Source organism: Dermacentor andersoni, chromosome 10 (genome assembly GCF_023375885.2).
Source record: "Dermacentor andersoni chromosome 10, qqDerAnde1_hic_scaffold, whole genome shotgun sequence".
NCBI classification, from domain to species: Eukaryota; Metazoa; Arthropoda; class Arachnida; order Ixodida; family Ixodidae; genus Dermacentor; species Dermacentor andersoni.
Window position 1 is genome coordinate 127,862,969 of NC_092823.1, and position 25,320 is coordinate 127,888,288.

Here is a 25,320-nt window from a genome sequence, read left to right on the forward strand (position 1 = left end):
GCTTGGAAGTGTTGACAGTGGATGGTGTGAGTGTCTCGTTAGCAGGCGAAGATAGGTTCGCACAGGTTCACAAGACCTGTATATGTCGATAGGACAAGCCCGTGCTTCCGCTATTCTGCCCTTAGTTGACGTGCAGCGTGGCAAGCCAAGACATATCCGTAGTGCATGTGCCTGAAAGCTCTCCAGCGTGCGTATACAAGATGACCCCATCTTAGATAAAGCAGGCATGCTGTAGCGTATGTAGCCCACAAAAAGCGCCTGATACTAAACTGGATGAAAGTAAACAAAATTGTGCGAACCACCATTAGTTGTGAGAGAGAAACATTTATTAAACGAAACAGTGTCCCGAGCGAGGCTGGGTATCACCCTAAGGTGGGAAGGCTCCTCAGTCCAGGAATCCTCTGGCTTCGACTGCCCTCTTAAAAGAATTTAATTATCCGCTTTTCTTACGCTTTGCTTCACATAGAATACAATATATTTGCGCTGAATCTGCATATTTCTATCCGTATATTTTTTCTTTCCAATAGCATTGAGGGGAACAGTATTAGAGACCAAACGTACAATCTTTACAGTGAAGTTGCTAAAGGGTGTTCCGCAACGCTTTATGTTCGGCGGCGAGCGACGGAGTAGCTGCTATCAAATTTATATGCAACGTAAGTGTGTCGGAGCCCTGAAATTTGTATGAAACGCAATGGGCAATGAACATAAGGTTACATTGCGCATACGTAATTTGTGTGGACAACATCTTATATGTGCCGTTTTGCTAACCACGGAGTAATCTGTAATTTTCGTTTCTTACTTCGCCTTATACCGTTTCCACATTTGAGGTCAGTTGGGAGTTTGTATACGGCGGGGAAAGCTGAAGGCGTGTTGCTGCAACGCCGCGTACTTGGTGGCCGTCATTAAAAGCAGCGAGCCACGAGTGCGCTTGAACGAGGCCGTGAGCTAGGAAGCAGACCCCTATAGTACGGTTGAAGTGTGTGAAAACTCGCTCATACTGCTTCGTCGTCGTTGATGTACGTGTCAGTTATCAGGTGCGCATACTTCGGCGTAGGACCTTTTATTTCTTGCGTCATATTTTACTCGTACAATATATGGATTTTATGAAGATGTTGCATATTTTTTTATAATTAACTCAGAATGATAAATGAGTAAGCTTTATGTGGAAGAAGATGCACCTAATCAAGCGTAAGAAATGTATGGTCTAAAAAAAGTCTGCTTTTACACTACGCTAAATTTGAACTTTTTTTAAATACAGTGAAGCTAATAGAATTCATTGGAGTGGGTGCTGATAAAACAAATCTTTCCGTCCCTGTGTACTCAGATAGGAGCACCTGAAGTATCTGAAGTAAAGCTTGCTCTTAAAGAGGAGCCAGGATTTTTCGGCCACTACATCGAAAGATGGTCCTCTGGTTTCCCTATTTCTAGCGACACAATTTTTTTCATGATTGTAGCTTACAGCTTGGTGCGTTCACTCAACTTTATTGTAGTACATTTCATACAGCTTTGCTCCGCAATTCGGGTTCAGGCAGCTTATGTAAATATAAACTTTCACGACGTTTCTACTTACACTGAAGCAACGGTGTGAGTATCAATACTGTACATGCAAACTGGCTTTCACCCCTCTTCACTAATAGGACCCATGTGCTAATCACCCGATAAACCAATTGACTAATGTACAAACAGACCATGGAACTAATAGGCCAATATTTCAGTGTACCGCTACGGCCCGGTAGTTGTCGATAGCCTGACAGTTTATTAAGCTTCTCGCTATAGAGATGAAGTCATGGGTTTCGGGATGTAAAATGGTTAATACAAAAATGCTCGTGTCCCGAGCTTCCATCCTAAGTGATTGAGATGAACCTGGCACTCTTCCTCCACGTTTCGGGTGTTTTTCCAGGATGTAAAACCCTACTGAGCACTCAATTTTCTTGTATGCAACCTTTGCTCTATACTTGCAACTTCCTGCAAATAAATAGCCTTTCAACAGTACCATTTCCTGCCTCGCAGGAAGTCGCCTACCAGGACACCACTCTCAGGAGATACACTTGCGGTGCTTATTAAAAGCCAATTGAAGTTTCCTTAAATCCCCAATAACTTATCCAACTGCAGACTCTGGAGCATTTACGCACATTCAGTGTGCAGCTGAAGGGTAAGCTAGTGGTTAGCAGTACCTACCTCTGCATATCACCTCGCACTCTCGCACGGAACCAAATCTGTTTGCATTGCCTTCGCAACCTTTGTAAAAGAAAAGGTCACACTCTTGCTTAGTGTAATTGAAGTAATACATCAACTCTTCAGTTTTTCGACACTCCCTTCCTTCATCTAACGGAAGCTTGCAGATTGTATCTGTAAAGCAACGACGAGCAAAATTTTAGTGGCCGACAGGAAATCTTGGAAAAGAAGAAAAAGTGGTAGTGCGGAGATTACTGTCACTAAGAGTGACGCACGTCTGTCATCCTCTCTTCTTTTTGCGCCAGCGCGATGTTTCTCATTGCGGTTGCTCTTCAGCTGAAGTGTTCTTTCACTCAAAAATATGTCGTACTTTCAATTATTTCGTTGTGCGACATTGTTCCGATGGAAGTGCGTTAAAAATGCCCACATGGTGAGGTTGTATTGGACATCGAAGAAGTTGAAGCGGTTAAATTTTTTTCTTAGGTCCTCCTGCAGACCGTTCGTAATGCACAAGGAACAATTTCCACACACGCACAGACATAAAAGGAACGAACAATCATTCATTGCCACACCGCCGAAAATGTTAGCGCTAGAAAAGTCGAACAAGGCTGAAGCTTTTCGCGTTCAGTAGCCATATCATCATTATCGTCTGCGTATAGAACTCATGGTAGCATCTCCTCAGAATTGTATACAGTCAACATCAAGGGCAAAGGATTCCTCAGGGATGATGCCGTGAGGGATGTAGTGTCCAAATGGCTGCCCATCCAGGAACAATAATTTTTTTCACCAGTTGGAGCACCGTTGAGAAAAGTGCATTGGATGTAGAGCTACTATCTTGAAAACATAAAATGTAACCCCGATACCACGTCTCTTTCCTTGTCAGACAGAAACTTTCCGGCCGACCTTCGTGCACATTTATAAGTTGCAAGAAGTCCACGACGTGTGCTATTTCTGGTAAAATGATAGCGACTGTATTTCCTTATTCTTTCCTTATTGCAAAACTTTTGCCAAAGCAACCACTAAAACCCTGGAACAATGCGGAAAATATATTTTGCTATCAAGCTAAAACTTCGCTTTTAAATGTTTCCGAGAAACAAAGCAGAAAACCTGCACTTTAGGTAGCCCGCGAATCATTTAGTATAATGAAATAGTAGAAAAGAGTATGCTAGAAAATAACATATAAGGGCTATAATGCTCTGGATTTCACATCCGCTTCCGACAATCATAATATAACCGCTTAATGTTTTTAGAGCGCAGCCCTTAGGCGCCCGTTCCTGCGTTCAGCGTCGGCGTGCCTCGGCATCGCACCTCGCAACCGAGGGAACGTGCACCGAGGAAGTTGAAAGCGAACGCGCAGCGCAACGGGGGATGAAAGAAGAGAGCGCTAGTAGAGGAAAAGGCTACAGTGAAAGCATGAGGCGGAAAGCGGAGGAGGAGAGGAGGGAGACGGCCTGTGCATGCGCTGAGTTGCCGGCGGCCAAGGCATCTGCAGCCGCGTGGGCTATCACATCTGCGCTTCATGGGGGGAGGGAGGGCCGGGTGGCGTGAGGTGGTGAGGGCTACGCTCTCCCGCGGAGTCCGCGGTACCGGCGTGTGTGACGGGGATCACTGCTCCCGCAAGCGAGCGGCTACGAGCAAATCTCGATGTGACACTCCCCTCCCTTGGTTGTTGTCGCCGCTGACAGTGGTGGCATGACTCCCACGCGACGAAGCGCTGCTCTCGTCGTTGGTGGAACGAAAGCGTGAGAAGGAAAGCGTAATGCCGCGCAAGACGACGAGGGTGGCGATATGGGCTTGTTGGTCGGTCATCATTGAAAGGTATCTGGATAAAAAAAATATAAATTATGGGGTTTTACGTGCCAAAACCACTTTCTGATTATGAGGCACGCCATATTGGAGGACTCCGGAAATTACGACCACCTGGGGTTCTTTAACGTGCACCTAAATCTAAGTACACGGGTGTTTTCGCGTTTCGCCTCCATCGAAATGCGGCCGCCGTGGCCAGGATCAGGTATCTGGACAGCGCAACAAAACAAGGACACAGGAAGAAACGAAGACGAAGACAAGCGCTATCAACAACCAAATGATAGTTGTTGGTAGTTACTAATGAAAGTGGTTGATAGTTAGCCCTTGTCTTCGTCTTCCTTTCTTTCTGTGTCCTTGTTTTGTTGCGCTATCCAGATACGTTTCAATGAGACGGGCTGTGCGGAGACAATGGCTACGATATGGCGCCAAAGTACCACGAGTCGTCCGTATGGAAACAAAGCGCTGCATGACCGGATATCTGCTTGCGGCGGCTGCTGTGAATCGTGCCCATGCGCCCCCATGCACTCCCTCTCGTGATCTCCCGATTAACGATGCAGTCGCGTCACATTTCGCTCCGTTTGCAATTTCCCGCACGATACAGATTGTTCGCGTCAGCTACACGCTACTCACAGTGTTCTCTTCCTAATATAAACTGTGCACCTATATAAGGACAATACAAAATATTGACACGCGAAATGAAAACACGTATAGAGCTGCGCTCAAATTTCGCATTAGAGAGTATCATAATCGTCGGTGATTTTTTTAAGCATTACATTCTTGTGAACTCAATACACCGGTACATGTAGGAACAAAACTTCCAGCATAACTTCTGTAGTGAACAATCTCAATATAATTCAAACACCTATTTGTATCCTCGTCCCCGCATCAATCAAATGCGTCTGTGCTGCAGTTAGAACAAAGGCAACTCATTTGTCAAATAATGCGCACATAAACGCAGTAATAGTAGCAGTACCTTGTTATTTAAAAATAATGGGCAATGAGAAAAATATCGTTGCCGACCACACTGTACCTATCTAGCTTAAGCAGCTGACGCCTGAACGGAGGCCAGCACACGGATGTACGTGGGCACGAAAGTGAAAGACAGAAATAGAGAATAGCAAAGAGGATATGGCTGTAGAAAAGGAAAAGTGCGCAAAGTTGTGCAAAAGTAGCGATTAGGTCAGTGCTGCACCCCTAGCTCTCCTGCCGTGTCATAACATTCAGCGTTTGTCACCCAGTTCCCCACACGCTGTCAATATATAGTTATGGGTATGTAGAAGACAAGTTCCGAGACCGCACTTCTTTGGCCTTAAATATTCGGGGGGGGGGGGGGGGGTAACTCTCATGTATGTTCCAGAGTGAACCCCATATTCTCACGCGAGTGCATATTTCTTCACTTTTTGTTTCTTTTAAGAGCTTGGCTAACCTTAGCTGGGACACACGGTAGAAAGTCATCATGTCAGGTGAAACCGTAGCTGTTCCACTTTTTTGGATGCATGATTGAATAACAAACTTGTATTTTCTCATAACGCAGCGACTCTTGAACAATTCATTATTTCCACATATTTAAGAAAACCCATAAGCCCCCTGCCGTAATTTGTGTGGTCGTCAGGCGGAAATCTGAGTGTGTTGGGTCCCCATGTGAGTCCACGTGCCATTAGGTCACATGGAATAAATTACCAAGCATTTGCGCCTCGCAATATAGATAAGAGGTAGACGGCTCCGAAAAGCGAACATCGCGCATCACTTGTATATGCGAAATGCTTCTGCAAGTTCACGAGCTTTTTTGTTTTTGTGCTTGACGATGATCTCTGTTCTGTCGCAGAAAGGCTTACAACCACATGCTTTACGGCGTGCTGAAAGATGGGAAGTAGGCATTCTCTTCAAAGTATTTTTGTGCTGACACAGGTGCTCGTTCGTACAGTTGTCAGTTTACAATTACGTAAGTTTTGGTCAATGGTCATGTGGGTTTATACGGGGACATACGCGTTTTCATACAGGATCCAATATGATCGTAAAGGTTTATGAATCTAGAGCATATGGGGCACATAGGCGTCTTCAGTATAAGACGTGTACTGAAAAGGTAAATGAAGAAGGCCCGGTAATGAAAGAATGCACGATTGCTTTGTTTCGTCCTAACAAATGCAGCTGCGTGCATGAGCCTGTATCTATACAAGCACCTGCCTAATCAAAATTTATGGGGATATTTTTACACCTAAAGTGGCGGAAAGAATTCTGAATAATGAGTCACAAATGGAAAAGAAAGCAAAACCCGGAGACGTAACCTTCATGTGCTCAATCACGAAAGAGTTACTTATTTGTGGAAAAAAAGGACATATGACACGGACATAGCTCTACATTTTTAGGCTTTATTTATTTACTTATTTAATAGAGAAGGTCAATTGAATCGGCTAAATTATTACACTTAGTTGATGGGCAGTTGGTAACCTCACGTAAAAGACAATTGCTAGCAGTTTCTGACATGGCAAGAAAGCAGCAGAATGAAGTGAAAAATTATGTTTGCACAAACCTGTTCGGCATTCCCAGTTGCACTCTTCTTCAGATGGGAATAAATGACGTTGCAAGTCACACGTCGTAGTTTTATTACGTAGCACACATCTATCAGTAGTATTATCGTAATAGTACCCTGGTTTTTCCTGCCGGCATACTTTCCAGTCTGCACTACACTTGGTCGATGTTTTAGCATAAACTGAAAAATAGAATGCTCAAGGTATAATGAAAGTGTGGTAGCGAGGCTTACACAAAAATCAACATGTCTACAATATGGCGGCATGTTGCATCTATGATGACGATTATTATAAGTATAGGTTCTCTTGAAACGGAGCGGTGGCATATCTCACCACACTTCAACAAATGTAATGTAAATAAATGTGTTCTAGTTTAGTTCCAGCTGCCCTACTATCTGTAATAAGCGTATGATTTCGCCATACTGAGGCACTGTACCAATTTTTATGTAGCATTGCCCTAGTTCCAAAAGCCTCTGCTTATGTTTACCGCGTCAATGTCTACCCCGTATTATAGTCTTTAATATCCAGGATTTCATGGTTATTGGCCACATCCAAATGTACGTTTGGCTATGTATTCTGGCATTATGTGAATATGTGTGTAGTTGTCTCTTCAGTATTATTGCCTGCTACGCATATGTCATCTCTGCGCCATCTGTGTGTCGGGTGGACAACGTCTGTCAAAAAAGAACACACATAACACGACACTCCCCAATTTGTAAATGGTGTCGTGATCTCCATTGCAAGTATTTTAATTTTTTCTAGGCCCAGTAGGCCCAGCGTTCTGACCACTACGCGAAGTGCTAAGTTTATCCGTGGTAGCTGCGCGCCTCAGCTTGCACTTGAGCGCGTCTTTAAACTTGCCTCCATAGCTTCCTTGAATTTGTGAAGGAATATGATGGGGATCAACGACAATTCGAGAGGTACAGTCGACTGATTCTTTAACAGTACTTTAACATAGGGCCGCGCGGGCCCTATGTTCAAAGCGATCAGCGATGGTGACAGGCCTGCCGAGTGCTATAGCAGCTGTGTTCTCACAGCTTAGTTCGCGTTGAAGCCAGAGGCAGCACGAAGGTCAATTTGTTCACTGCTGCGGGCCTTATCTTGAAATCGATCGCCTTACGTGACGGACGGACGGAGGGACGGACTGGTTTTCTCGTTGGGTAGCCATAGAAATGCTTACGCATTTAAACATTTAGAAATTAAATTATGAGGTTTTACCTGCAATGCTACGATCTGTTTATGAGAAACGCCGTAGTGGGGGACTCCTAGAATTTCGTATTTAAAAAGAAACATGAACGCTTGGAAGGAGAATCTGTACCGTAAGGAGCAATAAAAGAAGATTGAATTTCTTGTCGCCGCAAATTCCAAACTATAGTAAAATACATGGACCATGATTTCGACGGTGGTTGAAAGAACTTGACGTTAGATATTCTTCGTATAGAAAACTCTACGGGGCACACAGAGTAAAGTCATGTGTCTCGTATCTTAACATAAAAAAACACTTTTTTAAAATGAAGTTTCGGCTTGAAATACTACCTTCACCAAGGCAATTTTTTTAAAAAGCAAAAACAGCGCTGGTTAGATGTGGTTAGGTCAAGTTAAGTTAGGCTGTGCTAAGTCCGTTTGCCTTTCTTTTCCAGTAAGTTCAAATTGTCCAACTGCAACCTTTTCGTCAGGGCGAAGTAGGCCCTCCTGACGAAAAAAGGACGCCTTGCCGAGACGAATGAATTAGTATGCTTACTGTATACTGTAAACTAGTATACTGCAATTAGTAAACTGAGTATACTGTACTAGTGGGCGACTTCAATGGAAAATTGGGGAAAAGGCAGGTTGCTGAACAAGCGATTGGCAACTACGGCATCGATTCTAGGAATGCTAGAGGAGAGATGCTAGTGGAATTTCCAGAAAAGAATAAGCTTCGAATAATGAACTCCTTTTTCAGGAAGCGCAGCAAGAGAAAGTGGACCTGGAAAAGCCCTGATGGTGAAACGAGGAATGACATTCGCTTCATACTTTCGGCTGATCCCAGCATAGTGCAGGATGTAGAAGTGGTGGGTAGAGTAAAGTGCTGTGATCATAGGTTAGTGAGGTCCCAATTTGAAGAGAGAAAGAGCAAAATTGGTCATGAAGAAACACGCCAACCTAGAGGCAGTCAGGGTAAAAGCAGACAAATTTAGGCTGGTACTTGCAAACAAATATGCAGCCTTAGAATAGAGAGATTATGATGACAGAGCTAACGAATGAAACCGTAACTAGGCTGGCTTCAGAGGCAGCAATTGAAGTGGGAGGCCAGGCGCCAAGGCAACCAGTAGACAAGCTCTCCCAAGTAACAAAGGACCTAAGGAAGAAACGACATAGAATGAAAGTGTCCAACTCAAGACATAAGACAAAATTCGCGGAACTCTCAAAACTGATCAACAAGGCGAAAATAAGTGATATTCGAAAATATAACGTGAGAAAGACTGAAGAAGCCGTAAAAAATGGAGGCCGCCTGAAATCAGTGAGAAGGAAACTTGGCATAGGACAAGCCAAGATGTAGGCGCTGAAAGATAAGCAGGGTAATATCATCAGCAATCTCGAAGATATGGGAAAAGAAGTGGAATAATTCTATACTGACCTGTACAATACCCAGAGGAGTCAGGATACCTCCATTGGAAACAGTAATGAAGAGGATACAGAAACTTCTCCTATAACTAGCGGTGAGGTCAGAAGGGCCTTGCAAGACATGAAACGAGGAAAAGCGGCGGGAGAAGATGGAATAACAGTCGATTTATTTAAAGATGGAGGACATATAATTCTTGGAAAACTGGCGGCTCTTCATACGAAGTGTCTATCGACTGCAAGGGTCCCACAAAACCGGAACGGAAGAGTGCGAACATTATACTAATCCACAATGAGGGAGATGTTAAAGAATTGAAAAATTATAGGCCGATTAGCTTACTCCCAGTATTATATAAAATATTTACCAAAATAATCTACAATGAAATAAGGGGAACACTGGACATTTGTCAACCAAGGGAACAGGCTGGCTTCAGGAAGGGCTACTCTACAATGAGTCAATCTATATCATTAATCAGTATATCGAGGAATCCGCAGAGTACAATAAGCCTCTCTATATGGCTTTCATAGATTGCGAAAAGGCATTTGATTCAGTAAAGATACCAGCAGTCATAGAGGCATTACGTAATCAAGGCATACAGAACGCTTACGTAAATACCTTGGAAAATTTCTACAGAGGTTCTACAGCTACCTTAATTCTACATAAGAAAAGCAGAAAGACACCTATAAAGAAAGGGGTCAGACAGGGAGACACAATCTCTCCAATGCTATTCACTTCGTGCTTGGAAGAAGTATTCAAGCTGTTAAACTGGGAAGGCTTAGGAGTAAGGATCGACGGCGAATATCTCGACAACCTTCGGTTTGCCGATGACATTGTTCTATTCAGCAACAATGCAGACGAGTTAAACGATTGAGGACCCTAACAGAGAGAGTGTAAGAGTGGGGTTGAGTATTAATATGCAGAAGACAAAGATAATGATGAACAGCCGAGCAAAGGAACAAGAGTTCAGGATCGCCAGTCAGCTTCTAGAGACTGTGAAGGAGTATGTTTATCTAGGTCCATCAATCACAGGGAACCCTGATCACGAAAAGAAAATTCGCGGAAGAATAAAAATGAGTTGGATCGCGTACATCAGACATTGTCGGCTCCTGACTGGAAGCTTATCGTTATCATTGAAGAGGAAGGTGTACAATCAGTGCATTTTAATAGTGCTGTCTTATGGGGCAGAGACTTGGAGACTGACAGAGAAGCTTGAGAACGTTAACGACGACGCAAAGAGTGATGGAACGAAGATTACCAGGCATAACGTTAAGAGACAGAACAAGAGCGGTTTGGATCAGAGAGCAAATGGATATAGACGATATTCTAATTGACATCAAGAGAAAGAAATGGAGCTGGGCAGGTCATGTAATGCGCCAGTTGGACTATTACCATTAGATAACCGTTGGACCATTAGGGTTACAGAATGGGTACCAAGAGAAGGGAAACGCAGACTAGGTGGAGCGATGAAATTAGGAAATTCGCGGGCGCTAGTTGGAATCGGTTGGCGCAGGACAGGGGAAATTGGAGATCGCACGGAGAGGCTTTCGTCCTGTAGGGGACATAAAACAGGCTACTGCTGCTGCTGCTGCTGCAGATGATAATGATGATGGTGATGATGATGATGATGGTGATGATGATGGTGATAAGTATGGCGTGCCATTCAATCAAGCAAAGTGCAAGGGTACTCACCCGAAGATGCTGTGAATAGCGTAACGACAAGGTGAGAGAAAAACAATGCCATCGTGCGCAAACGAAAGAAATGTGTGCTGCTATTTCGGGCTTCTAATGTCCCACGAAGGACCATCGTCACCCGGTATTAGCGGCAGCAGGTGGTAAAAGCTCAGAAGTATGACACGTCGCAGCTCGCTCCTGGATCCTTAAGAACTACCTGTGAACGTCGTTGAAAGAGAATGTTCTGGACAAAGTGCAGCGCAGGTTTTTATTCGCACTTTCAATGTGCGTATGAAACAAATGCTACGTCTATAGATCAAGTCCTTTACATTCTTAAGGTTCTCTACCTTTTACACTAAGAGAAGCAGGGAACGATATGAGGCTCTAAGCCATGAGCGTTTGCAGTCCTCCAGTTAGCAGCCATGACCTAGGTATATGAGATGTGTTTGTAGAAGTGCCGCTTCTGACACTAAGATTTTTTTAATATATTGGTGGTGATCGCGCAAACCGGCTTTCGCAGCTGGCTTATGTGGCTTAAAGTGCAACTCCGGAAAGTTTTGAATGTCAACGGATATAATGAAATTCGCCGTGTACGTTACTCTAGATACTTCTGTCATGTCCCCAAAAAATCAGATTTGAGAGTTGCACAGATTTTTTACAAATGAATTTAAATAATGGTCTCGAACACCCTACCTTAACTCCTCCTGAGTTACAGGCCACATTGTGCATGACGTCAGGAGTGTTCCATGCAGAGCATGCCGGGATCATGCAGACGACAGCGACAAGAGCGGGGAGGAGTCGACGATCTTGAGCTAGTGCATGGCGTGAGAAGTTGTTGTCGCGAGAAACTGCGCTTCCCGTGGACGGGCAACTGATGGGGGAAAAGGGGGGAGGGGGTTGCAAGCAGTGTTATACCCCTGTCACACTGGGAGGTGTAATGTCATTCGAATCGAATGGCATTCGATGCAACGAATGTCATTCGCCCGCGGAGGTGCTACACTCGAAAAATTTATGTCATTCAGTGGCGATATCAATGGCGATACTTCCGTAAAAAACGTGGTGAATAAAGTAGAACAACATAGGTATACAGGGCTTGCATAAGCAATCCATATATTTAAAAATATTCTTGGGACGTCGCTTCACTGAAAAAAATTATTTTAGTAATGCGTATAAAAGAAGTTCTATTTCAGACTATGTGGCCACTATAAGCCAAAACAAGGCTTAGCCACCTGAGCAGCCGATAAATTGAAAACAAACAAAATGGCTGACATGGCGACACTGGACGACGACGCTAAGTTGCAGCAGGTGAAGGGATTAGTTGCTGCTTACTTTTCATTACAAGCAAGGCGTAATAATCATAGGAAGCGATTAGACGTTCTACGGCCGACGAGCAGAGTGGCGGCGGCTTGGGCGGCGGCCAGATGGTGCTGAGCTGGAGAGTAACAACATTTTGCGACAGCCCGCAGCACATATTTCGTCTCTTTAAAGCAACAAGTCCATTAAAGCACGCAAACGTTATTTCTTACGAGTGCGGCTTTCAATTTGCGAATGCTCTGTCCTGTTTTGCTTTGTTTCTGGGTTTAAGAGTACACATTCGCTCCGAGTGCGAACTCATTCGGTGCTAATGGCATTAAATATTGCTGTGTAGCAACTGAATAATGTCATTCGATGCTAATGTCACTCGGTTCGAATGACATTAAAACGCCCAGTGTGACAGGGGTATTACATTGTTGGCTGCACGAACTTCAGCCCTCGGCATCCACTCACATAGTTAAGGCCGATGCCGAATATTCCTTTACCTTGACCGGGTCAAAAAACCGGCGGAATTGCCGCTTAACTGTACACAACTTACACGACAAACGTCAATGGTCACTTAGACAACAAAGGGTAACACGTCCCCTTTTGGCTGATGGCTTTATAACTGACATTTACGCTGCAACAGTGAAGCTTCTCCTTACTTCATGGCCTTAGGAGGTCTCCGCCGTATTGTAGAGCGCTAACCAGAAGGGGCAAACGGCCGAATCATATACCGGGTGGACTTCGCTCCCGGGGTCGGCCGAAGGCGTGGTGAAGACCAATGGTATGGCGCCGAAGTCTAGCCATGCCACATACCAGCACCGACAGCAGGTCAGGCTCGCGAAGCAAGGGGCAAGCATTAAAAAAGGATTCTGAACCAAAGGGTCAATGCAAAAGAAGACAAAAGAAGAAGACCGATATATATATATATATATATATATAGGGCGTTTCACGTAACTTCTTCCAAGGATTTTTAAAAGATTGTTAGCCGCAGCTGTATAAAACCAACGGCATGCTTTGTGCCGTTATGTGGTGCTCTTCGGGGTATTTTTTAAAAAAATTCCGCTTTGATAGTTAACCACGATGAATTATGCAATTTCTTTCTTTATTCACTGTTGGGCCAAGTGCGTTTCGTTACCTGTAGAGGGCAGTCCAAAACGACCGATCCAATTTTTTGTGGCAACATACATGCTGCGTGGTGATTTCTTTTTCAGCGTTTAAAGAAAGCCCGCGGCGTCATCGTCGTTCGAGCTGCGTCATCCGTCTCTCGCCTCTTATTCTCGAGCACTACTTGCGCCGAGCCAGATCCGGGTATGCCGGCTTCGGGACACCGTATGGTGTTTGCCTCCGCGCGAACAGCGTTTCGAAAGAGAGTTTCCCACCCCGTGCACGGTGACCGGCTCCTGACGCTCACAAAGAAGCTCTTCGAAGACCGCAGCTTCGTCGAGAAATGCGTCAACTCGGACACTTGCGTTCCTCAGAGGTTTACGTGAGCTCCTCGAGGATGGCGTACTACTGGGATACTACTTGGCTCAGAGGAAAGGGGAAGTGTTCGCGATGATCTAAGCGTGCCCACGTTCTTTCTGACCCTCAGCAATGAGCGCCTGCACGAAGTCATCGAGAGAGTCGGAGAGCCGGTCGAAGTGCGCCGCTGCAGCGTCGATGCTCTAACCACCGACATGCAAAATGCTTCGCAGAATTTCGATTCCCACGGTAAGAGGGATCTGCAGATTTTTTTCTTATGATGTCAAAGTAAAGCCTTCCGTGATATCAAAATACAGCACTGTTTCATCATTACTTTCTAAATCGCAGTTATTATAAAGCGAACTGACCCCAATATCTGTGCTACTAAGCGGTAGCAATGCCTAGACGGCCATGAAAGGGCGGAGCCATGTGCTTGCCAAGCAAAAAGTGAATGTATTCTACGATTCCCGAGCTGCTTGAAAACATACAATGCAGGGCGATTGACTGCAACAGAGTACTCGTACGTTGACTCCGCCAGATTAAACGCTCTTTTACGATTCATTTATGCGTATGCGAAAAGAACCAAGTATGACGTCTGCTAAGATTCGCAGACGTCATAGGCCATAGGCCAAGTATAACGTCTGCGACGATTCGCAGACGCCATACTTGGCCTAAACTATGACAGCACAAACGAACGCAGTGTGTTGAATATCGTATTAACATATATCTGTCCAAAAAGGCTAACACCGGCGGCCCCTGAGCGTTCAGAATTCCGTACATCTGAAGCGAAAAGAGCGAAAGGGAAGCCTTAACCTGTCAGTAAACGCGTTGCAGTTCGAATTCTCACAATGGTCGGTATAATGTGAAAAGAAAAAATGTGCAGTTAAGTATTCTAGCATGGAAAGACAGCTTCTCGGTGTTTAAGTCAAAGAAGAAAGAAAAAAGGCTCGATCATAATGGATTGCTTGATCTTGTCTGCGCGTTTTTCTCCTCATGCGACGTCACCAATGATACTGCAGCAGACGTGACAATCCACAGGTACTAGCCATTGAGTGATAGTTTCTGATCATGAGTTAGGCTTAGACATGGGCACCCTTACAGATATTCTAGGGAATAGGGAAATGCTGGTTATTCAAGAGTCCTTGCCCTTAAAGCTACAAATATCAGCTAGTATGAGTTCCGCTACCGATACTATTTTATCTGCATGTACTAGGGCTACTTTTTTTACCTGCACTGGCTACACGACTGTAGCTAGTGTAGGAAGTAGTCTTTTTTTTTTTACTTGGACTGGGAAAGTGTAGCTGTGCCCTCCTACACGAAGCCATTCTTTATAGCTGTTGTGTAGAATGAAAACCACACTTTTTATACTGTGGTTTCCACGAGTGTAGGCAGCAAACGACAAACAAGCAGGCTGACGTTGCACACGCGTGGCGCGATTTTGCCTGCGAATGTCGGCGCCGATATGGCGAAGATAGTGAATATTCGCTGCATGGGCGGTAGAGAAGTGCTCGCGTGACCATGTGTCACAGAGGAAGGTGAGCTAATCTTCGAAGAGTGAGTGAGTGAGTGAGTGAGAACTTTATTGAAAATAAAATAAGGCACAATGGTTGGGGCCCCTATTCCAGGGCCCCACTGGCACGAGCGACTCGCTGGGCTTGGTCCAGAAGAGCCAATTGGCTCTCCCGAACCTTGTCCGCAAGCCATGCTTCCCACTGCCTTTTCGTCATTAGTGGATGTTGGTGTATGATGGGGCTGTCTATGTGCGCAGTCCTCTTGGGGCACTCCCATGTGATGTGTTTTAGTGCGAGTGTGTCTGTGCACAACGGGCACTCATCAGTGAACCTCGTGGGGTGTATTCTGTGTAGGTGGTGCAAGTTGGGGCATGCATTCGTCTGGATACGACACCAGTCCCTCTCCTGTTGGCTGTTTAAACTGGAGCGAGCATTTCCAAAATGTATCCGATCCTGTCTTTGCTGTAGGAGGATGTCACGAGAAATTGGTGGAAGGTCGTCGCTGGGCCATGCCGTCGCTCGGACGTTTAATCCTTGAGCAATACGGTCTACCCTCGCGTTTCCTGCCAGTCCCTCGTGTTCCGGACACCATATAGTAATGTGGTGCCCTTCTATTTGATTGCCTAAAATTTTGATTATTGATTAGGGTGCCGTTCCATTTAGAAACAGGGAGCAAGCTGTTTGTGAGTCGGATTATATGACAGCCAATTTGGTTTGTCGCTCGGCGTCCTGAGTGGCCAAGGCGTTGGCTGAAGCCTCTGCCACGCATGCTGTTTTGAATAATGCCGTTATTATGTTGTTCTGACACGTAGAGACAAAAGTAATTCGACAACCTTCGCATGCGAAGGTTGTGGGATTGTTACTAACCTGCGGCAAGCTTTCTTTTCATCCACTTTCCTTTCCATTAATTTAGCATTTCTTTTCTTCATTTATTAAGCACAAGTAATTTCTCCTATGTTGTCCTTTGTGTCAGTGTTTGTTTCTTATAACATAGCGTATGTAATGTGATCTTGACTAGTTGCCCGGATGTCCTCGTTTGAGCGCCCGGCTCTGGCTTTTGGCTCAAGGTCACTTGGAGGTCTCAGACAACAGGAGCTAAAAATATTTCATGCTTAAAAACGTTTGTCGCCCTTCGCTAAATGTGTCTTCCATGTTTTCTGGGAATATTACAACAATATGTGGAATCTTGCTTCCGAAAATTGCCGGTCTCTATTACTTATAGTTTTTCAAACATTCCACCTTATTTTGGCTTCATTCATGTTTTGGATGGCACTCACATTGGCATTTTTCTTGGCAACCTTTCATTGAGTTGTAGTTGCTGCCAAACCGGTTGCACTTATTATGCATCATACACCTTCAGTGGTATGTACTGTAGCAAAAAAACAGCATTGTTTGCGTTTGATCACAATATTCTGGTTCGGTAGATAGAACAGTGATGCACAGAAGGCCTGGAAGTAATGAAAATTCGCTTTACTAAAGTGTTTCTGCTGGCACACATCACATCAGCGTATCTTATAACAGCAAATTGGAAACGCCAGCTACGAATAGTTCTAGGGGTATACAGATATATACTTCGACTATTTCCTGCCATTTCTGATTGAACCTTCCTTGGGATCGAAATTGTTCCCTTTGCAATAATTCCAGACATGAATATGTCCTTTTGCAAATTATTATTATCATTATTATTATTATTAAATATGAAAACACACACAATGCAGAGAGAGAGAGAAATAGCGAAGAGACAGACTGTTAAATGCCACCGAGAAGGGCACGAAGTCTGCAAAAGTAACACGGGCGAATTTAATGCGTTGGCCCACTAAATAACGTAATTTTTATTGCGTAGAGTGAAATAACTGTGCCTATGTGAACATGTCTTACCTAGCGCTGTGGTGCACACAGTGCATGGTTCCGTTTTAATTTTATTGCTTAGAAGAGCTGAGTACACTTGTGATTATTATAATGTTACAAGTGACCAAATATACATACGAGCATCTACTGACAAACTGCAATGCACACTTTGGACAATATGTTGATATTGTAATGAAAGCTAGGGATATTTTGCTTAGAACGACAGAAAGCTCAGCTAGTTGGTAAGGATTCATTATGCAAAAAAGAAGTGAGGCGCCGAAAACAGTGGCGTTCGTGTTGTCCACTTCTCTACCCTTGATTCCTGTCTGCACGCCTCACTTCTTTTTTGCATAATGGATATTTCGCACTTGTCCCGATAAGTTCTTGACAGAACGCAAGCACATATTGTGGTTATTCATGCAGGCTGTAATGCCTCACTTCTAGTACATGGTGAGTGATATTTAGAGCAGTTGAGAATAACTATGTTTCATTCAAGGCAAGGAGAAATATTTTTTGAAGAGCTCTCTGGAGCTAAAAGGGGTTATATTTCAGCAGACGCATCATTCTCGCGGGCGAACAGAAGGAATTGAGAGATATTCACAATGTAACTCTTTGGCTGGCCCAAATTTTCAAATAGACTTTAATAAACATTTTGGTAATATGTTATGCGAAATGCCGATGCATTTCCCCGCAAGTTCAGGATTGATGTTTTAAACTAGAAACAGTGGCAAAAGGCTGTAATCTGGACACTGCTTCACTGCTGGCTTTCTTGCGTTCAGAATATGTGACTACGTTCGCTCTCCAGATTGGACAAGTGCCTAGAAGTAAAAGTTTCACATTGGGTTGACTCATTCTGATTAGCGCATCAGGACCATTGTCAGACTCGTGGTGTGACGTAGAAGAAAAAAAAGCACCGAAAATGAAGTATTCAAAATTGGCCGTTGGTATCATCCGGCGGCCAATTTTCCGTCCGTCGTTTGGCATTCTTCACGCACGACATCCGTGCCTTTATCATCCCCTCGCTGTGATGCGTTATTCTTCTTTATCAAATTTCTTGGTTTAACGCCGTTCAACACAGTTCCAAATTCCGCTGGCAATGTTTTAGATCTGATTCTGGCTAATTTCTGCCTTGCTCATTTTTTCTGTTGCTGTTAGCGGTTTGGTTCCTGTTGACCATTGGCATGTTCCGCTCGAATTCGCAATTTTTCCAGAGGCGATTCATGTGTTGAGCGAGCCTGTTCACTCATTCTTTTTTCAGACGGCGACTATCTAGGTCTTTACCACTACATGAATGATGCCGACTGGTCTGAATTTTGCCGTGTCGCAAATATCAACAAAGTAGTTACCATCCTTACTGATAGTGTAAAATGTGCATTGGAAGCATTCATCCCCTGCTAGAAGTTTTGTCCAGCTCGCTATCCTACGTGGTTTTCTAAGGAATTACGCGGCCTGCTCCGTAAAAGGCCAAGCTGCCATAGGAGGTTCAAGAAAACAGAAACATCGGAGTGGTACGAAAAATTCAGCGCGTTTCGAAGCCAGGTGAAACACGTAATGCGTAGAGACAGTGATGCACACATTAAGTCTGTCGAAGAGAGCGTAAAATGCAATCAGAAACGTTTCTGGTCCTATTTAAAGGGACGACAAATACTAAGTCGACGAGGACTGCTTAAATGTCATTCCAGAAACCTCGCAACGCTTGTTTCGTGCCAAGAAACGACTTAGTTTACGAGAAAATTGCATCTGAAAGGTCTGAATGCCGTTTTTGAAATTCAAATCTCCCGCCACCCAACCGAGGGAGAGGTGACCTCGCATACACCCTTTGCTGACGTCGGTGACTCAAACGGCGCCCAACAGAAGGCGGTACCGAGCCAAGACAGAGCGACAGAGCGGCGGATTCGCTGCTGCAGCTGCTTTTTGGTCAAGTGGCGCAGACCGTTCGGGCATCTCGCGACATCACATGGAAGTTGAATTCTCTGCTACTTGTAGTTTGTGCGAGTTTCGCGAGCCATGAAAGCCAGCACAGCACTACGCGATCAGGAAAGTACTGAAACGCGAACGCTTGGACAGCGCGGAGTCGAGCGAAAACGAAACATTTTGACCACCCGCGTCATTGTCAAGGGTAATTTCCATTACTTCTTTTTTTTCTAAAAATGAAATAGAACTGGACAAGTAACATTTTATTTCATCTTATAATACCACACAAAGACGTTTTTTGCAAAGAGCGGTTGAGTACTAGTGACATAATTTAACTGAGGAGTGCTCTCGTCATCGGGCAAGTGCTTGAATGTCCCGGGGGAGTCTCGAATCATGTCCAGCATTTACCTCGATATCTCAATTATTAAGACTCTGTTCGCAATAATATTGACGCGTTAGTGATTCTCGAGCATTAATCTATCACTTTAGCTTGACTTAATATTTGCCTTTAGTGTCCCTTTAGAAGATTACAGTGGTGAGCGGGCCGAGATGTTATAAATCATCCATCTCGTGGCATTCTTAGAAACTGAGACAATATCGCCAATACATTCGCCAAACACTTTTCCTCGGTTTTCCTAAATACAGCGCATGCTCCTAGGTCCGGTGACTGGCAGTATGGCTTCAGTGACCATTTCAACATTTCGAGTTTTACAGAACACGATATCGGGACGGCCGTAAGTTGAAACCGAAGCATTCTCTCGCTTACGACCGTATACCAAGTTTTGTTATTAAAGGCTGTTTTTTTTATTATTGTTCCTCTCCTTACGCACATCTTTAATCTTGATTTGGGTACAAGTGTCTTTCCTTCTTGTTGGGAGAATACAATAGTTGTGCCAGTTCATAATAGTGGCAGCATGAGTGACATAAAAAATTATCGCCCCGTGTCCCTCTTGTCTCAGTTTGTAAAAGTGTTTGAAATAGCTGTGTTTACACATCTGCCGTTTTTCTTTAAGCATAAGATTAGTGTATACCAACATGGCTCTGTTCATGGTAGGTCTATGGAAACAAACCTTGTTTCGTTTGTTGATGCTGCAGCAGCCGCTGTTGCTAACCGATGACGGACACCGTATACTTCGACTTGCCAAAAGCATTTGATATTGTTTCTCATTATCTTCTTATCCATAAATTCTTGAATTACGGCGTTAGTACTAGTCTATGCACGCTGTTTAAAGACTACCTGTCAAGTCGGTTGAATTATGTTCGCGTCGGTGCTAAGTACACTTTGCCTTATGAATCAACTTCCGGTGTTCCGCAAGGGTCGATCTGGGGCCCATTATTTTTCAATATCTTTGTTAATAACCTTGAAGAATGTTTGCCTTATTCGCGTCTCCTTTTATATGCTGGCGGTAGTAAATTTTACCGTGAAATCAAATCACAGCCGGATTGTGAATTATTACAGGAAGATGTGAATTCTGTTGCTGAGTGGTATGCTTCCAACTTTTTGCGCATTGTTTCATCCAAGGCACTTCTTACATTGAATCGCAAGATGTACCCTTTACTATATGAATAGTTACTAAATAAAATTCCTTTGAAAAGAGCGAGTTGTACTCGCGCCTTAGGAATATTGGTAGACTCCCGGCTAACTTTCGAAGAACATGTTTTAATCATTGTTAATGCATCCCACAGGAAGTTAGGCCTCATGTCAACGATGACTAAAATGTTCAGGAATGTGAACTGCATTATTCTCTTGTATTCTTCTTTCGTCCGCTCGAAGTTAGAGTTTAGTTCTGTTGTATGGAACAGTATTAATTGGACCAATGTTGCAAAAATTGAATGTGTTCAGCGACCTTCCATTCGTACCCTGTATGATCGATTTCTTGGACGCCGTGTATTTTATGCCTATGAGCGCGTACTGCAGATGTTTAATATTAGACCCCTAGGAATGAAGCGGAGATACCGTGATTAGTTATTCTCGTATAAACTAATCACAACCGCATCTCCTGTCTGCGGTTACTGCCAGCTCTGAGGTTAATTCTGCGTGCCTCTGGCTATATTGCGTAATTCTAGCATTTTTTACGTGAATTCCTCTTGCACCTCTATAACGCTCTAACACATCTTGTAACACAATAAAATACCTTGCGCCATGATATTGATATACTCCGCTCTACTACTTGCTTATTATCTGACTTCTGTCTTTCATTATTTCAATTTTTTGTTGCGCTTTGTACCACTGTTGTTCGAGATATTCCGTTTTGTTTTTCGGTTTTACGTTCTTGGTGTAACACAAGTGCACCAATATTAAGGCGTAAAGCTGTTCTTGGGCACTTTTAGAAAATAAATAAATGAAATTAAAATTCTTTCAGGTCTCGACGAAGACCCACGAAACTGAAGTAGTACTTGTGTTGCGCGCATACTTTCCTATAATTACCTAGATCAATACTTGCAACTGGTCGGGCGGACAGTAAAGGCCAGCGGAGCCCTGGAGTGAGAGCCTCGACTACATCGACTCCGACTCCTTTCGGCAAATAAAGTTTGATGAATGAATGAATGAATGAATGAATGAAAGGAACTATGTAGCTGCAAGCAGCTGAAACTAATCAAGCAAACTTTCAAGGAATTGTATGTTGACGTCATTCAACGATGTTAGTTCTCCCCACGAGGACTGTTCTTTTTTAACGCGATAGTGTTAACGGCGCATGTCGCACAAAATCCGGTGTCGGCGGAGCTGTCCGTCAGCGAAAATCACCGTATATATTTAGCTATATGTATATGCCACGCCTTCTGATACGACATGCGGTATATGCGGGTTATATCTCCACACCATGCTATCACAAGAGTTACTAATACCGTGTCTTGGATTCTACGGAATTCTTCAGAATTACGAGAATGACAGCACACGTACAAATAAATGACAGAAACCAAAACACCCACAGCACATGTCTTTTATGTTAAATCTCCTGAAACATAAAGATTAAAAGTGCGAAACAATAACAGAAACCTCAAAATGATGTCATTTTTTTTTTTTGGCGCGGCTGTGCAATACCTCGAGGATCGGCTCGCGCAAGAGGCCTTGTTTGTACCAGAAAGCTCGCCTTCGTGCATAGCGTTCGACGCCAGGGTTTCCCGGTGAGCATCAGGTTGCATAAGCTGCAGTTGCCGGGAAGCGTAGAAGCAGTCGGGGATGTTCGAATGCTATTGCGTTCCACTTCTAAAGGTGAAGTTTAAGTGTCATTTAATTTTTCGTGTATTTGATATGAGCGCTCGCCATATAACTTCAAAACAAACAGCCTTTTCGTTTGTTTTTGAACTCTAAAGCGTAGGGGTCATGCAGCGGACATTTACGAGAACTTCCTGCGTCAGAAAAAGAAGCGGAGGCACAGCTCTGGATGTTCGCTGGGTTGCGCTAAAGGGAGCGGAAAAGCGGAGCACGCCGCCGCGTGTTTGTCATGTCGTTGTTAGCGTAACCGGGAAAAGGGGGGGGGGAGGGAGAGGGGCTATTCTGTAAGTGTCCACCTAGTGGACATGTCCACTTCGCCTGCTGTTCAATCGTGGTCAAGATCGTCAATTACAATCTATGTAGACTTAAATATTGGCTAAGCTAAGCATATCTGTCGTGAATTCAAGAGAGTTCAACTACGAGGTTGAACTAAAATCCCTATTTGTCGAAGCCAAGAGCTGAGCACGGCGTTCGACATCATGTCATCACTTTACGTCACTTTGCGTCATTAAAGTAGTAACGAAATGGCCAATAAATCGCCATATGCTATGTCAAAGATGTATGAGCGAAGACCCTTGCTATGCGACGAGAATCAGCGAATCAGGTTGAATTTGTAGTAACCAGCATTGCCAAGGAATGTTTGCTTACTTGGCTTCACATTTCTGTCACTAGAAACAGCCCATTGTTTCCCTTGATTCTAATGGCTCAGTGTCATGCCCGACCAGAACTTCTTTTTTCACCGCACGGCTTGCCATCTGGCATCTGCGTACGTAAAACGCAGCTAAATTTTCTTTCCACCTGACATTTAGTATCACACACGTCATTATCAGCTGCTGCAATTCTGTGATTTTTTTTCTTCACTCCTCTTTCATGAAACAACGATTAGTTCTCGCTTAGTCACTTAACTATATTTCATCGCTTACAGAACAAAATCTTTGGTTAAGCCCTTAGTAAGCATTCGCTAATATTGCTTATCAAAATGGATGCTAGCGCGAATGTCGTTTCGAATATTCACAATTCCCAGTGAGAACGACCTGGGGCACACCTTTCGTGAGCTTCACGGGCCACAGCTTAGACAATTTCCGGCGAAAGAGATTGGCTTCACTGCGTAGTGACCAATGCAAGTCCAGAGACTCGTGCAAACACATAAGCGATGAAGTCATGACTTCATCGCTTATACGTTTTCCCATTGGAGGAGTTTTCCCATTGTTGCAAGAATGGAAAAACTCCTCCGAAACCCGCTGAAAACCATCTGTGAAGTCAGACATGATGCGGCGCGTAGATGTTGAAGACACTTAGCCTTCATACTGAAGATGTCCGCGAACTTCCGCAAACATCCAACGAGAAGCTCGCCTAGCCACAACGCATGAAACTGATTTGCACCAGAAATTAGATTTAAATTGAAGCATATGAACCTCGCTACGCTTACGGAGCTAAGATTTACCAATAAATACACGCGACAAACAATAACGCTTGCATCCCGTGTAAATGCAGTTGCCTTCAGGTTTAACCCGCACAACCGAGAAACACATCTAGATGGTGTAGGAAAAAAATGTCCGCGAAAATATGGTCCCTGAAAAAATGGCCCTGAAGGAATTGGCCTGGGGAAAAAATATAGTTTTAGGAAAAAGTGGCCCCGAGTGAGAAAATGACTCCTCGAGGAAGCCATTTGGTAATTAGAAGTAATGAATTTGTGACTTATTTCTAAAGCTCACTGTTTATTGATGGAACTTGGGCCCTGAACAAGTGAAATCGGCAGTGGCACAGGACCCCCGCGGTAGCTTACTGGTAATAGCATGTGCTTCCGGTCGCGGCGGCCGCATCTTCATGGAGGGGGGAAGTAAAAACACTCGTGCACTTAGATTTTGGTGCACGTTAAAGGCCCTTAGGCGGCCAAATTTATTCCAGAGTCTCCCACTACGACAAATGCCTTATAACCGTATCGTGCTTTTCGTGCGTAAAACCCAAGCATTCAATTTTTTGTTAGGGAAGTTGAACTGGCGACGACAGGAGAGCAATTTATAAGCGCGGCAGTCCTGCAGTCGCAGGATAAGATTTCATAAGCAGTGGGTGGCGTATAATCAACTTGAATATTGCAAAATAACTAACGGTTTTCGTCAGGATGGCGAGCGGCTCGGCGATTCAGAAAATGTTGCGCAAACACTTTTGTCCTTGCGTGCGCGCAATTTAAAACCCGGTCCTTTGTGCAACAGCACGAAGACAATTTTTTTTCATCGTCCCTGCAATATGATGTGGCCTTCATGTACATAAGCCGAATGGACGTCTCACGTTGCAGAGGGATAAGACGGAGGCATTCACCGCAATGTTAGAATGCCCTTCACTCTGTTTATATAGGTTTGGGCTCTCGCTCTATGTAATCTGCCATTCCCTGCTTGCTGCGTGCTCCGTAGAAAAATATGTTTCGTATGCCAATATCTTTTGTGTGACGATGCGCTGGAATTTTTGTTACACGACGCTAGATTATAAGTTTTCACTGCTGTAATCTCATCTTCGGGGTCATTTTTTTTTTTTTCGTACTTAAGACCAGGGGTCGTTCTTCCGGGCATTCTTTTTTTTTTCCTGAACCAATATGTTGCTGCCTAAGCGTAGCAAAGGCAGAGCGTAACGATCAAACATCGAAGACTTTGGAAGGAATGTGCATTAGGGTTGCCCTTTCGGGGCACGCCTAAAAGACACCAGCACCACCCGCGGGAGAAACAAAAACGGGCTTAAAGTGCATTAGTGTTAAGTAGGACGGATGCTGTTCAATTGCCCGCGGGTTATCTGGGTGCCTTCGCGACAAGTTCGCGGTGAGCAGTCCGCGGCAACTAGGGACAGTCTGGCGGCACGTCTCTGCGACAACAGACACACGGCGGGTTCTACACACATGGCGCTTACTTACAGTTGAAGCCGCGTGAGGAAAAGCTGACACCCAGAAATCTTGGTGGCGAGGTGGCCCGGCCACAGCACCCTCGTTGAGGCGCCGGATTGAGGCGATCTCTTCTGGGCACGTCTCGTTGGGCTCATCAGCACTAGGCTGCTGTTCCGAACTGTCATACGGGCTGTCGTGTCGTGGAGTGTTGGCGTTTTAAGCCAATGAGAGACGGCGCAGCAGGCCTGTTACCCACTCAGAGCTCACAAGATCGCGGTATTTGACAATTGCCAGAACTTGGCTCGACCGTTCGCGGGTCGCCAGCGGCATCATGCTCAGAAGCAGAGCCATCGAGTGGGCCGCCAACGCCAAGTCCGCCCAGCGCACCCTTCGCCCAGCTCTTATCAACGATGGCG

General features: G+C 44.4%; 1 protein-coding gene across 1 annotated transcript in view; it reads right to left on the reverse strand.

The window, feature by feature from the left end:
• Positions 1-25,255, reverse strand: part of LOC126545008 (uncharacterized) — an 80,690-nt gene extending 55,435 nt beyond the window's left edge. The window contains exons 1-3 of the mRNA XM_055078154.2: positions 25,161-25,255; positions 24,935-25,094; positions 13,667-13,745 (exon numbers count right to left, since the gene is read on the reverse strand). Of these exons, the coding sequence (XP_054934129.1) occupies positions 13,667-13,745; positions 24,935-25,094; positions 25,161-25,255 (334 nt within the window). The remainder of the gene's footprint in view (positions 1-13,666; positions 13,746-24,934; positions 25,095-25,160) is intronic.
• Between the last annotated feature and the right edge of the window lie 65 nt (positions 25,256-25,320).